This window comes from Spizellomyces punctatus, assembly GCF_000182565.1.
Source record: "Spizellomyces punctatus DAOM BR117 chromosome Unknown supercont1.5, whole genome shotgun sequence".
Taxonomy (NCBI): domain Eukaryota; kingdom Fungi; phylum Chytridiomycota; class Chytridiomycetes; order Spizellomycetales; family Spizellomycetaceae; genus Spizellomyces; species Spizellomyces punctatus.
The window spans coordinates 1285278-1297020 of record NW_015971541.1 but is presented as its reverse complement, the minus strand read 5'-3'; the positions used below and the strand labels follow the sequence as shown (position 1 = coordinate 1297020).

The 11743-nt window shown below is 49.1% G+C and overlaps 4 protein-coding genes across 4 annotated transcripts; 2 read left to right on the top strand and 2 right to left on the bottom strand.

Moving 5' to 3' along the window:
- Positions 1-88: 88 nt before the first annotated feature.
- Positions 89-6409, bottom strand: SPPG_03579 (uncharacterized protein). Its single transcript, XM_016751840.1, has 11 exons — positions 5194-6409; positions 4516-5126; positions 4300-4457; positions 4126-4236; positions 3641-4060; positions 3191-3571; positions 2864-3134; positions 2371-2797; positions 1816-2305; positions 453-1753; positions 89-387 (listed from the first exon to the last, which is right to left on the bottom strand). Exons 1-11 carry the CDS (start codon positions 6397-6399, stop codon positions 169-171), a joined length of 5595 nt encoding a protein of 1864 aa, XP_016609826.1. The 5' UTR covers positions 6400-6409; the 3' UTR covers positions 89-168.
- Positions 6410-6539: 130 nt separating this feature from the next.
- Positions 6540-8117, top strand: SPPG_03578 (cystathionine gamma-lyase CYS3). Its single transcript, XM_016751839.1, has 4 exons — positions 6540-6702; positions 6767-7153; positions 7221-7535; positions 7605-8117. The coding sequence occupies exons 1-4, from the start codon at positions 6591-6593 to the stop codon at positions 8012-8014; spliced, it is 1224 nt and encodes a 407-aa protein (XP_016609825.1). The 5' UTR covers positions 6540-6590; the 3' UTR covers positions 8015-8117.
- A 197-nt stretch (positions 8118-8314) lies between these two features.
- Positions 8315-10469, bottom strand: SPPG_03577 (uncharacterized protein). The gene is made up of 12 exons (XM_016751838.1): positions 10100-10469; positions 10015-10042; positions 9885-9948; positions 9792-9816; positions 9648-9726; positions 9541-9585; positions 9299-9477; positions 9140-9241; positions 8953-9058; positions 8836-8883; positions 8610-8777; positions 8315-8549 (listed from the first exon to the last, which is right to left on the bottom strand). The coding sequence occupies exons 1-12, from the start codon at positions 10408-10410 to the stop codon at positions 8379-8381; spliced, it is 1326 nt and encodes a 441-aa protein (XP_016609824.1). The 5' UTR covers positions 10411-10469; the 3' UTR covers positions 8315-8378.
- A 98-nt stretch (positions 10470-10567) lies between these two features.
- On the top strand, positions 10568-11681 carry SPPG_09124 (uncharacterized protein). Its single transcript, XM_016757281.1, has 6 exons — positions 10568-10610; positions 10690-10890; positions 11028-11190; positions 11261-11287; positions 11351-11399; positions 11462-11681. The coding sequence occupies exons 1-6, from the start codon at positions 10579-10581 to the stop codon at positions 11596-11598; spliced, it is 609 nt and encodes a 202-aa protein (XP_016609823.1). The 5' UTR covers positions 10568-10578; the 3' UTR covers positions 11599-11681.
- Positions 11682-11743: the final 62 nt, after the last annotated feature.

Sequence of the window (11743 nt, the reverse complement as noted above, 5' to 3'; positions counted from 1 at the left end):
AAATTTCTCAATGTTAAATGCAGATGACCACCTGAAGGAACACTCACCGCACTCATAGGAGGCATATCAAGAGAAGACACTTGTATATCGGAAAATCAATTTTCTACCCAGGTCCCATTTTTCATTATTAATAGAAAATTAGAGCATTGTACTATGCACATGTTTAGCTCATACATCTTCCCAGATTTCCGCCCATGCATCCCGCACCAACTCTTTTCCACTGCCCCCAGAGCCACCGTTTCGCAATCGCAGCACTACACCTCGTATTTCATCGCGGCAGTGCGGTGAAAGCGTTATTCCCGCCGTTTTCATGTTTGCCTGGTGTTTTCCCTCAACTGTAGAGTTGGCCCCAGTACATTCCAACAGGCGAATGAGGCGTTTGATGATCTGAAAAGTTTATCATGCGGTTATTGTCAACTTTGCCACCATGATAGTTGATTAGCGGCACCTACTTGTCTCCTTAGCGAGTCTGGTAAAGTATTTGCAAGGACAAGGCTCGGGAGTGAGGCTATCATTTCGGATTCAATTACTTCCCATACTCCGCAATGGAAGTTCATTATAAAATCTGATATATCGTCCTCGGCCTTCTCAGAATCGCTGGTGTCAAATCCTACACCAGATGACAAACGTACAATTCCTGCCAGTCCTTTCGCCCACGTCACCTCAACTGCATCACATACACCCGCGGTCTTATCCATGGCCGCCGCCGCACACTGCATGATCATAACGTCCAGTAACCTCACCATCCAGTGCATCCATTCTTCACGCTCATTCGCATGTACTATATGCTGTATTGCCGTGAGCATTGCGCAAACAGCAAAGCTGCGAGTGGCATCATCCTGTTGCGAAAAGGATTCTCGCATGACCTGCACCAAGCTTGCAGCTCCCGCCTTTTGACCACTTATCCCCTCCAGCGCCTCTGATAACCACGGACGGTTGGAAGCGTGCATTGCTGTCATTTCTACGATTCGCCCAACAGCCCATAAAGATTTCCGGGTCCAAACTCGGCTCACACCATAAGGTACTACCGGCAGCAGTTCATTGATGAGCTCCACAATCGATTCTATGTCGACCGATATACAGGTCACCAGCGCACGAGTAGTCGCCACCTCATTCGGAGTACAAAGATCTGGAGGTAGATCCCGATAGGCACCCATTACCAGTTTGGCTAGATCACTGCGCAGAACACTAATCATGCCACTTTGATGATCCACAGATGTGGAAAGAAACGGCACGACCGACAATGCAAACTCACGCTGCAACTCATCAGTGAACCCGGTACCATGCTGGCCTCCGAACACAGCGCGCAGTGCCAACTTGAAAATCTCCAGGACTTTGCTTGATGCAACCGCCACGGGCAGGGGTCCACTTCTGGCAGCCTCTGATCCCCCTGCAACTCGATCTTCGCTCTCGTTCAACCCTCCGAGCTTCAAGAGCTTACATATCCCGTCCGACGAAACCAAAGCTTCACGCTCCCAAGAAGGCAATAGCCCCGCGTCACGTCCAACCATCTCTGTGAGCTTTGTGACAAAGTACTCCACAAAGCTCTTGGCTGAGGTTGCTGAAGCCTGACGGGCCGCCAACAGATAACATGCAGCGGCAAAGCCTTCTTCATCATTTTCCAGTTGGTCACGAGTGTCCAACGCGGTAAGATGTGAAAACGGTTGCATCCAATCAACAGGGGGAAGATCGATGTCCACATTAATGAAAGCATCGAGAAGGACATGAAAGCCTTGCCGAGTCACCTTAAAAGCTGCCAAACAAAGCGCTTAATGACATGTCTGATGTGGAGTATGTGTATCAACAAAATATTACCGTTCATTCCAGCAAGAGTGTCGTATGCGGCTCTCAGGAAGCTTGACCCCTGATGCAACCGACTATAATTGGGGGGATCCCTTGTCCTCAGGGATGTGTCTCCAGCCGCATTCATGAGACTACTTCGAATCTCATCTTCGCTACCGGCTTGCGAACAAAGAATTCCCAGAACCCATCCTGCAATGCGAGCAACTTTGAATTCTTGCCCTACAGCTTGTGCCCGAAGTGTATCAATAGTTCTACGTAGAGCCACCACGTCGTGTTGATCATGCGAGTCGAAAGAGATGCTGCACCATTCAATCCCCAAGAGTGGGCCAATGGCTAGCAGGTTCGCGATGCGGGTGGAGGTGAAGACAGATTGGTTGGTTGTTACTTGGGAGAGATCGGAAAGCTGTGCAGCCAGTGCATCTGGTGAAGTCGCAGCATGTCGGGCTCGGATAACACGGGTGTAGGAAAGCAGGATATGCGCGTATAGACCTTCGAGCGATCGCTGGTGCATTTGTCTTTTGAGACGTTCGGAACGAACCATGCCAAAATCATAGGTCGATCACCTACCTTTCCATCCATATACTGTAGAGCTTCTCGTAGAATGTCCTCAATTTTGTCACTCTGTTCAGGACTTGTGAATCCTGCAGCTACAGCCGCCGAGGCCATCCACGCCGATCCTTCCACGAGTGCCATTTCCGTCTCAATGCCACGCTCGAATATTGATATGGAATTCTCCAAGTAATCCACAGCATCGCTCACTATTTGACCCACATCCGCAGCGCTATTGTCACTTGCATCCTTCAAGGGCTGGAGTATGGTCGCGAAGCCCATCATTGCGCTCCGTCGGATATTTGCATGGAGAGACTTGTCGAGTATAAATGATGCTGCTCGACGAAGCTCTTCACGTCCACCAGAAGGAGAGGATGTTATGGTTGATAAGGCAGCTATAGGAAGACCAAATGCGCACGCAAACTGGTGCCACCCTTGTCCATCCCTACCGATAGCGACCATACTCAGTGAATTTCAGAAGATATAAAGCTGTCTTTTCGCCAGCGCCTACCGTTGTTCTTCATTCACTCCTTGGACGAGCAGTTCAAGAATCGCTCGAGTCCGCTTTTCATCATTTGGAGGAAGCACCTTCACCATGTTAGCCATGGCCAGAGCGACCGCAAATTGTATATCATCGTTTCTTTGTGCATCGGACAACTCTATGGCATCTGTGCTTTCTGCTGTAGGATCCACTGTGTATTCCTTCAGTAATAAGTCCACTCCCCTGGTGGCTTCTTCATGGGCGACCACCAACCCGAGACTAGAGGCCGCCAGGACCAGTCCTGATGGGAAGAAAGGTTTAATTTAGCTACAGACAAAGGAACATTGGGTGACCTGCCTGTGAAAGCCAGAATGATGTTGACACTCAAGGATGGAAGGCGAGAATTCCTCAAACGTTTCTGCAAAAGATCAGAGGCTGCCATAGCAACTATGCTTTCCAGCTGCTGGACCCGCATTCGCTTCTCCTGCTCTCCTTCCATAGTAACGCCAGTCTCGGCCTGATCTCTTTGCAATTTCTGCTTATACACGTACAGCAGAGATGACTCCCAGAACGAGGTCCAGGCAGGAACTGCTTGCATACGCAAGACAATGTGGTCAGCAAGCGATAAATCACGAAGAGCATCTGCAAGGCTGCGATAGAAAGGCATCTTCTCCAGGCTCGCTCCGACTCTAATTGGCTGAGTGGCATCATCACTTTGTGGACTTAGCAGTGCGAAAGCTGAAGGCGATGAAACATGTCTAGTCATGATTAAGGTCCTCATCCAGAAATTTCAAAGTGCTCTCTTACCGGCCAACCCAGACCGTAACCCTGTTGGAGCGCGACCTCCTTCCCAGGTGCTACGAACAGTTGCAGTTACATCTCGAAGAACCTTTTCCAACTGACTCTGCGCACCACTTTCAAGCGCACCGCCAAGTCGAGCTCCCGCAGATGCAGCTAGTCCCTTGAAAACCGCGCGCCGCATATGCTTGCATTCATGTCGGATTAGACTCGCCAACATCTCAGATGCTGTGGAGGGTGGTTCCTCTTGTGAGACGATTGCCGAAACCACGTCGCGGGGGGTCCCGAGGAGTGGAAACAGGTCTGGCGTAGGAAAGCATGCAAGCGCCCGAAAGGCGGCTTCCCTAACATCCTGAGCTGCGTGCTTTGTGAATGGATAGAGATGCGATTCCAATATTTCGGGTTTAAACAACATGTATGTATCAGTCGCTAGCATTGCACGTCAATAGGTCAGCGACAACGTCATAGCCCTGTCAATCTGATCTCCAGCGTACCTTCATCCTTTACCGCCACCAGACGATAGAACTCGCAAAGCTCAACAAGAACGTTCACCGGACCAGTATCACCCAGCTTGTCAACGAACTGATTCATGAAAACGTTCCAAGCTGCCAAGGAATGTAAGTAAACATTATTGCAATGCACGAAGAGTATATTCGCAACTGTATTACCGGCTCGAGGATCCGTTATGTCCGCCTCGATACAGGCGTTAATGGACTGGATCGCATACGAGATGGTCGAAGGGTGTAGATCCGAGGAGTGAAGCAAGGAAAACAGCTGTGGGAGCAGATCTTGCCCACAGTCGGCAGCCTTCATAGCACAGACGTCACTGATGCGGTCTGATTAATTCCTATATGACGTGCAGCCGACAATGGAACAACACTTACCGCATTGATGCCGCCATTGCGAGTTCTATTTCCACCTCATCAATCCACCGTCCACCGCTGGACCAGTTCATGGGACGGCCGTACCTCCTACGTCTAAGATATGCAATAAGATGTCCTTTGAATTGAGGCCAAATCCGCGGTTGTCGCTTCCAAATTTCCAATATCATCCGGATTCCGAGAGATGCCAGAGTTCCAGTGGCATTCTCCGGATTGTCACCGAGAAGAGATTGAGCTACCCGGAACACCCCTGCAGTTACAAACACATCATTTGTCTCCACGAGAGCAGGAAGAGCGCTCAAGACGATGTGGACTTGGACTTTGGCTGAGGTCTCGTTTTTTAGGGCGTAAAGAAGTAATGGAAGGATCGACATAGATGATGATGCGAAAGGTGTCGCACTCGAAACGATATCAGAAAGCGCGGCTATTCGAGTCTGTTCCATTGGATGGAATACCAAGGACGTGCACAATAGAATGCCCAGTTTTGCATTGAGACATTTGAACTTTGGTGGAGCCATTTGGCTTTCGTCAGTAGATGACAAGAGCAATAGGCGGAGATCGGCAAGCAATACAGCAAACGATCCACTTGCTGGCATGGCAGGAAGTTCGATGGTCTACATTTCCGACACCTATAAGCAACTGCGGTCGACTAGCGATGGATGTTGATCACCTCATTCCTACCTTGCGGAGAGCTGCAATCTCAGCAGGTTGCTTCCTGAGCACAGAGCGTTCAAGGATCACTAGCAAATCAAATGCTTTGCGCCTTGTGGGTGCGTCGGAACTCTCAGCTGCTGTCTGGAGCAGAGGCAACGTAGCTGATCGCAACACACACTGCAGCGATGCAGCGTCAATCTCTACGGACCGTACCACATGCAACATTAGCCCCACTAACTCAGCGCCTTCCTCAGCGTACTCAGGAACGTCATATAAACAATAAGCTAGTGCGGCAATGAGAACGCAAGCCACATTTTGCTCGCTCAGATCTATTCCGACTTCGGTTACAAGCAATCGTAACAGTGACAACTCCCAGGAAACAGACCGTCCAAGGTGACGACACTCAAGAATGTTCTGAAGTAGCCGATACAAAAACAGCGTTTTCTCGGCATTCCTTGCCTCCTTCATCAACGTTAGTAAACCCTCGAGGAGATAAGCTTGCACTACACTGATATCTCCAGGTATAATAGGCAGCGAATCGAAGATGGAAAGTAAGAGTTCAATAGATACTTGGCTAGCGTCCCTGGTGTTTTTTGCAGCATTCAACAGCATCTCCAGTACAACACCCTGATAGTGGCCTGCTTCTTGTGGCGAAAGTGCTGTTTTCACACATACGTATCGCACAAAGGGCGCAAGCATGCGTATAATATTGGGCAATACCGATGCCGTGCGGCGTGGGTCTGTCGCACTGTGCATAACATTCAGCATCTGACGAGTTTGTTGCAGAACGTCCACCCATCCTTCGGGTCTGGTTTCCACAATGCTCACGAAAGGATGAGGTCGCCGTGCTCTCAGTCCGAAAGGGCACTGGTAGTCCTGATTTGCCTGACTTTCGACATGCAACAACAATAGCTGGGAAACGGCGCGAACGACAAATGGCAGCGCAAGCTCAGGAACAGTGGGCAAGCGGCCTAGAAGCTCGTTCATAGCATATCGCCAGTCAATGCTCCCCTTGCGTACAAGGTATACCACAGCGTCTCCGCTGGCGGCGGCGAGAAAAGCGTTTGTGCCAGCCTGGGTAAGCACCTCCCAGAGAAGAGTGACAAGATCACCATTATTCTTCAAAAGAGCACTCGGAAACCGGCTGAGATGATCCCTTATGTTCTGTATTGCCGACCTTTGGACACTTCGCAGCCCAGACTGTAGCTTTCTTCGCTGCTCCGGTATATCCATCGCCGCTCGCCGCTAGCGTATTTGTTATTTGAATTGATGCGAATCGATGAGCACCATTGCGTGCTTGTTGCCATAGCAATGTCGACCCATTAGCAAAAGCCCCTCACGATAAGGCTGACTAAAGTTCGCCTTCTAGTACACCAACTTGAACTTAGACCCATTGTTTGCATCGCATCAATCTTATTAACTCCATGTCAGTCAACGGTATCACTTCCAAAGCGCAAGACGCTCACCTCAGCGGAGCACCTCGCCACGTAGCCGGTGGCTTTGGGACTCTCGCGGTACATGCAGGCCAGGACCCAGGTATGTGAGATAATTTGGTGTGATATTTAGTGCAACAGAGGGTTGACGACTAGGCTCCTTATAGACCCAATTACGGGTGCGGTCATCCCTGCCCTGAGTCTATCCACTACGTTTGCACAGTCGGCTGCTGGTGTTCACAAGGGATACGACTACTCTCGCTCTGGGAATCCCACCCGTGCCGCTTTCGAAACTGCTGTTGCAGCTCTCGAAAAAGGAAAGCATGCTCTCGCTTTCTCTTCAGGATCGGTCACCACTGCAACTGTCTTGAATTTGGTGGGCAGCGGAAACCATGTTATTAGTGTCAACGACACATACGGTGGTACTTTCCGTTACTTCACCAAGGTTGCTAGTCACAATGGCATCGAAGTTGATTTTGTCGACTTGTACGATCCCAGTGTATTGAAACAGTCATTAAGGCCAAATACGAAAGTTGTCTGGATCGAAACTCCAAGTACGTACCTTTAAATCCATGTACATAACCTGTTGGAAAAGAAGCTCACGAGTATTTTTCAACGTAGCCAACCCAACCTTACGACTGGTTGATATTCAAGCAGTTGCGGACATTGTGCACACACAACCTGGTGTTATCCTCGTTGTCGATAACACTTTCATGAGCCCTTACTTTCAAACTCCGTTGGAGTTGGGAGCGGATATTGTGGTTCACTCTGTTACCAAGTACATCAACGGGCATTCCGATGTTGTTATGGGAGTGGCTATCACGAACGACGATAGCCTGGCAGATCGATTGAGGTTCTTGCAAAATTCCATTGGAGGAGTCCCCAGCGCGTTTGATTGTTTCTTGGCAAACCGCGGTCTGAAAACACTTCATTTGCGTATGGGTTCTCGTGTTTTACGCGCGACTGTGAGGCGAATAGGTTAAGTAATTTGTTCGTTACTTCTAGGTATGAAACGCCATGAAGAAAATGCTTTGGCCATTTCAAGATACCTGGAAAGCTCCCCAAAGGTTGGCGAGGTCATATACCCAGGATTACCGAGTCACCGACAGCACGAGCTTGCGAAGCGACAACAAAAGGGTTTCGGAGGAATGGTCAGTTTTCGACTGAAGGATGGCGATTTAGAGACCTCAAATAAATTCCTATCCGCTCTGCGCATCTTTGCTTTGGCCGAGTCATTGGGAGGGGTAGAGTCGCTGGCCGAGCTTCCCGCCGTGATGACCCATGCATCGCTGACACCTGAAGCTAGAGAGGCTCTAGGTGTCACGGACAGTTTGATTCGGTTATCGGTAGGGGTAGAAGATGCCGCAGACCTGATTGCGGATATTGAGCAAGCACTAAACGCAGCTATTCGTTGATATGTTTCTTCGTAGTGGTTAATAGAATTTGTTCTAGACTGTCCATTTCTGTATGTATGCGTAAAATTGAATAATATAGGAAGGGGAAATGGCCACTGTTCAATTGAGTTTCAACCCTTTCTTCCGCTTGCAAGAAGCAGCGCGGTCGAGAGCACCCGACTTTCAAGATTAAACGTTGATAAAGGCCAACACTCTAGGGCGCCAGAAGCCGCTCTTCCCGAACGGCACTCTCAAGTTCTGCCTAGCGCTTTCTTAACTGCCAAAACCGTTTGAAGGTACAAAATCTTCTGAAGGGAGCAGTTCAGTAAAAATAAATGGTGTCTCTTTTCATGATTCAATGTTACAAAGTGAAGCTCTAAGCTATCTAACAAGTTTTATTAACGGGCAGTTTCACTTCAGCAGGCTTCTCGCCTCGCAACTTTTTGGCAACTTGCTCAGTGCGTTCCAAAATTCGTAAGAGGTTTTTACCGACAATGCCTTCCACCTCCTTTTCGGAGAAACCGCGGCGCAAAAGCTCAGCGATCAGATCGGGATACTGCATGACCGGAGATATGGTTACACATCATGACATATATGACTGGATGGCCAGGCATACCTTTGACACATCCTCCAACCCTTTTGGGACCACGTCAATCCCGTCAAAATCACTCCCCAGCCCGACGTGTTCGGGCCCAGCCACCTCAGCGACGTGTGATATATGATCAGCAACCAATTCCAAGGTTGAGTTCGCTGAACAACTCACGAATCGCGGGTAGAAGTTAATCTGTAAATAGGTGTTACCCGGATGATGAACTCGTGGCTCAATCTATGGTGACACTTACCATTACGACACCATCCTTCTCGGGGAGCTGTCGCAAAATATCGTCGGGCTGGCCAGCAAAGTTGCATGACAATTAGGCACGATGGAATTATTCAATCCTCGATTGGCCGGAACTTACGACGTTTCTCGGTATCTTGCAGAGCTCGTACGCGGAGCTGTGGGAGAAGAACAAGGGTGCTGCGGTCACGCGGAGAACGTCCCGCATAGTATCGTGCGACACATGGCTGTGACCCAGGGTAAGGGTTAATCATAAACTGTGATTATAATCCGTTTCGTATCGCAAGCTAGAGTAATCTAGCCAATACCTGATGTCCACCAGCATCCCCAGTCTGTTCATTTCTCTGACAACTTTCTCCCCAAAATCCGTCAATCCACCATGAAGCGGCTCGCCGGTGCAAGAATCGGCCCTTCAGAAGTGCCTCAACAAATGCAATCTGTACTCCAACATGATAGGCACTACTCACCAAGCGGTATGGCAAGTGTGCGTTAAAGTCATGTAGCGAACTCCAAGATCATAGTACTGACGTAGTGTACCGAGTGAGTTGTCAATCTGATGCCCGCCTTCAAGTCCAATAAGCGATGCCACACGGCCATGCTTATGGATCCGAGCGATGTCGTGGGAAGATCGAGCAAACTCGAGGGTCTGAAATTTATGGCACGACTCAACAATTGCAATGACGTTGGGCTAAGTGTCCACCATATCTACCTCAGGGTAATAATCAACCATACGATGAACGAGATCAATTTGCTCCTAATACACACAAATGTGAGATCACGCTTCCTGGAACCGGGGCTAGGTCTCGAAACACTCACCAGCGTGAACTTGACGTCGTCGGACTTCTTTGTGTAATCAGAGCATGGGACATATGCGCTCCAGAACTGGGCCCCGACTCTAAAATGATTGTAAGACATTACGAATGACATCGGAGGGACGCTGCATCCGTGCCTAAAACACACCTTCCTGATTTCAAACGCTTCATGTCTACAACCAGCAGCCGTATCAGCTCAAAAATATTTCCAAAATAGCACATAACCTCCAGCGCAACGCACCCGTATGGTATGGGGAGCCCAGATCTGTAAGATTGAGGTCATTGATCTGACCACCATTCCTCATCTGCCAAATAATTTGTCACTCCTCCGAAATATCCACTTAGGTCACCGTATGCGTTCGATATCTCACCTGTAAGGAAAATGGCAAATCATTGTGCCTTCAAAAACCATATTTAACTTTCAATTTCTCCGTTCATTTGCCACCGTCTGCGTACCCATCAATGAGCGGCACCCTCTTGAGTATCTGCTTTGCTCTTCCCAAAAAGTCGTTGTAAGGCAGTACTTCCTCCGCAACATTCGCGAGCTTGAATCCTGAAGCGTCCCCAGCGCCCGGTCCCCAATAGCAGTGCAGTAGTAGTATGGCCGCTAATGCAGCAGTCAGGAGCGCAGCAAGCCGAGCTGGTGATGAGATGCTGGTGGGGCGTCTCTTCGCATAAGGATACGTCGAACGCTTATCTGTAAACGCGATGGGAAGAGAAGCTTTTTCGGACCTAGACGGTCCCGTGCCTTGCAGCGTATGGTCCATTGAGCAAGTAAAGCTCTGGAAAGGCTCAAAAGGTACGGGCGATAACGAAGAATGCAAATGGTGGTCGTTGATGAAGGCAACGTCACACCTTTCATCACGTGACCGTAACTGAGATTGGACTTAATGGTGGAAAGGTGCTGTTGAGCAATTCCAACACCTTTTGGCATAATGGCTACTGCAAGACAACCGACCGTTACTCTGTGAGTTCCAGTTTTGCCACCTACTTTGTGATAGGGTGACCTCTAATCGATGTTCGGTGACTCCCACAATGCTCTGTAGGCATCCTTTGTCAAGTTACACCTTTGGGGTGAAGGATCCTCAGCCAGAGGAAGATCCTTCTGTGGCTGCACGGCTTCTACGTCTGCAGAGCGAATACCAAACACAGGGCATGCGAATAACTGTTGAGGGAGTGCTTGTGGTGCATGAACATGGACATCCACACGTGCTTATGCTCCAGATCGCAAATACGTTTTTTAAACTGTAAGTCTCAAGGGGTAAGATGAAGCCACCCTTTGCTTCTTGGCGACGTCAACCTACAAAAGGGATTGGGAACGACGAGGAATGAAATCCATGCAGCGATCTAAAGTACGTCTATCCTGACGACAACTCCCTCCTAGTCCAGGAGATGCCCTAAAACCGGGAGAAGATGAAGTGGAAGGTCTAAAAGCACGTCTTAACCATAAGCTTGCTCCGCCGGGCGGAGAGCAACCGGGGTCGGGCGATTGGGAAGTTGGAGAGCTCCTTGCTGTTTGGTGGCGACCAAACTTTGAGACTTTTATGGTGTGTCTGCACGCAACTTGTTCACTGTTCGGGAAAGAAGCTAATCTCATTGACCTATTGTTACGGCCAGTACCCATACATACCAGCGCATATCACGGTGAGTACTGTTGTACGTCTGGGTGATTGTGGAAATCGCCGTCTTAACACACAGATGTATCAGAAACCAAAAGAGATGAAAAAGGTGTATCTCGTGCATCTGCCAGACAAAAGTAAGCGTCTTTCGCCATATGATGTACATTATATAGTTTACTTACATGGAGTCTGCCTTCAGAGCTATTGTCGGTGCCAAAGAACATGAAGCTGTTGGCGGTACCATTATTTGAGCTGTATGATAATGCTGCACGATATGGGCCGCAACTATCGGCACTGCCACATCTCCTGTCCCGCTTCAATTTTATTTATGAATAGTTGAGCCAACTTTCTCGCAGACTTTACATAGCGTTCCCCTGTGAGAATAGAACTCATGAGTGAGCTTTGTCGTCGATTCCGTACATCTTGTCTTGCTTGTTCCAGCTGATCACGTGCAAGTGAAGGCTAAGCCTCTCTCTAACCA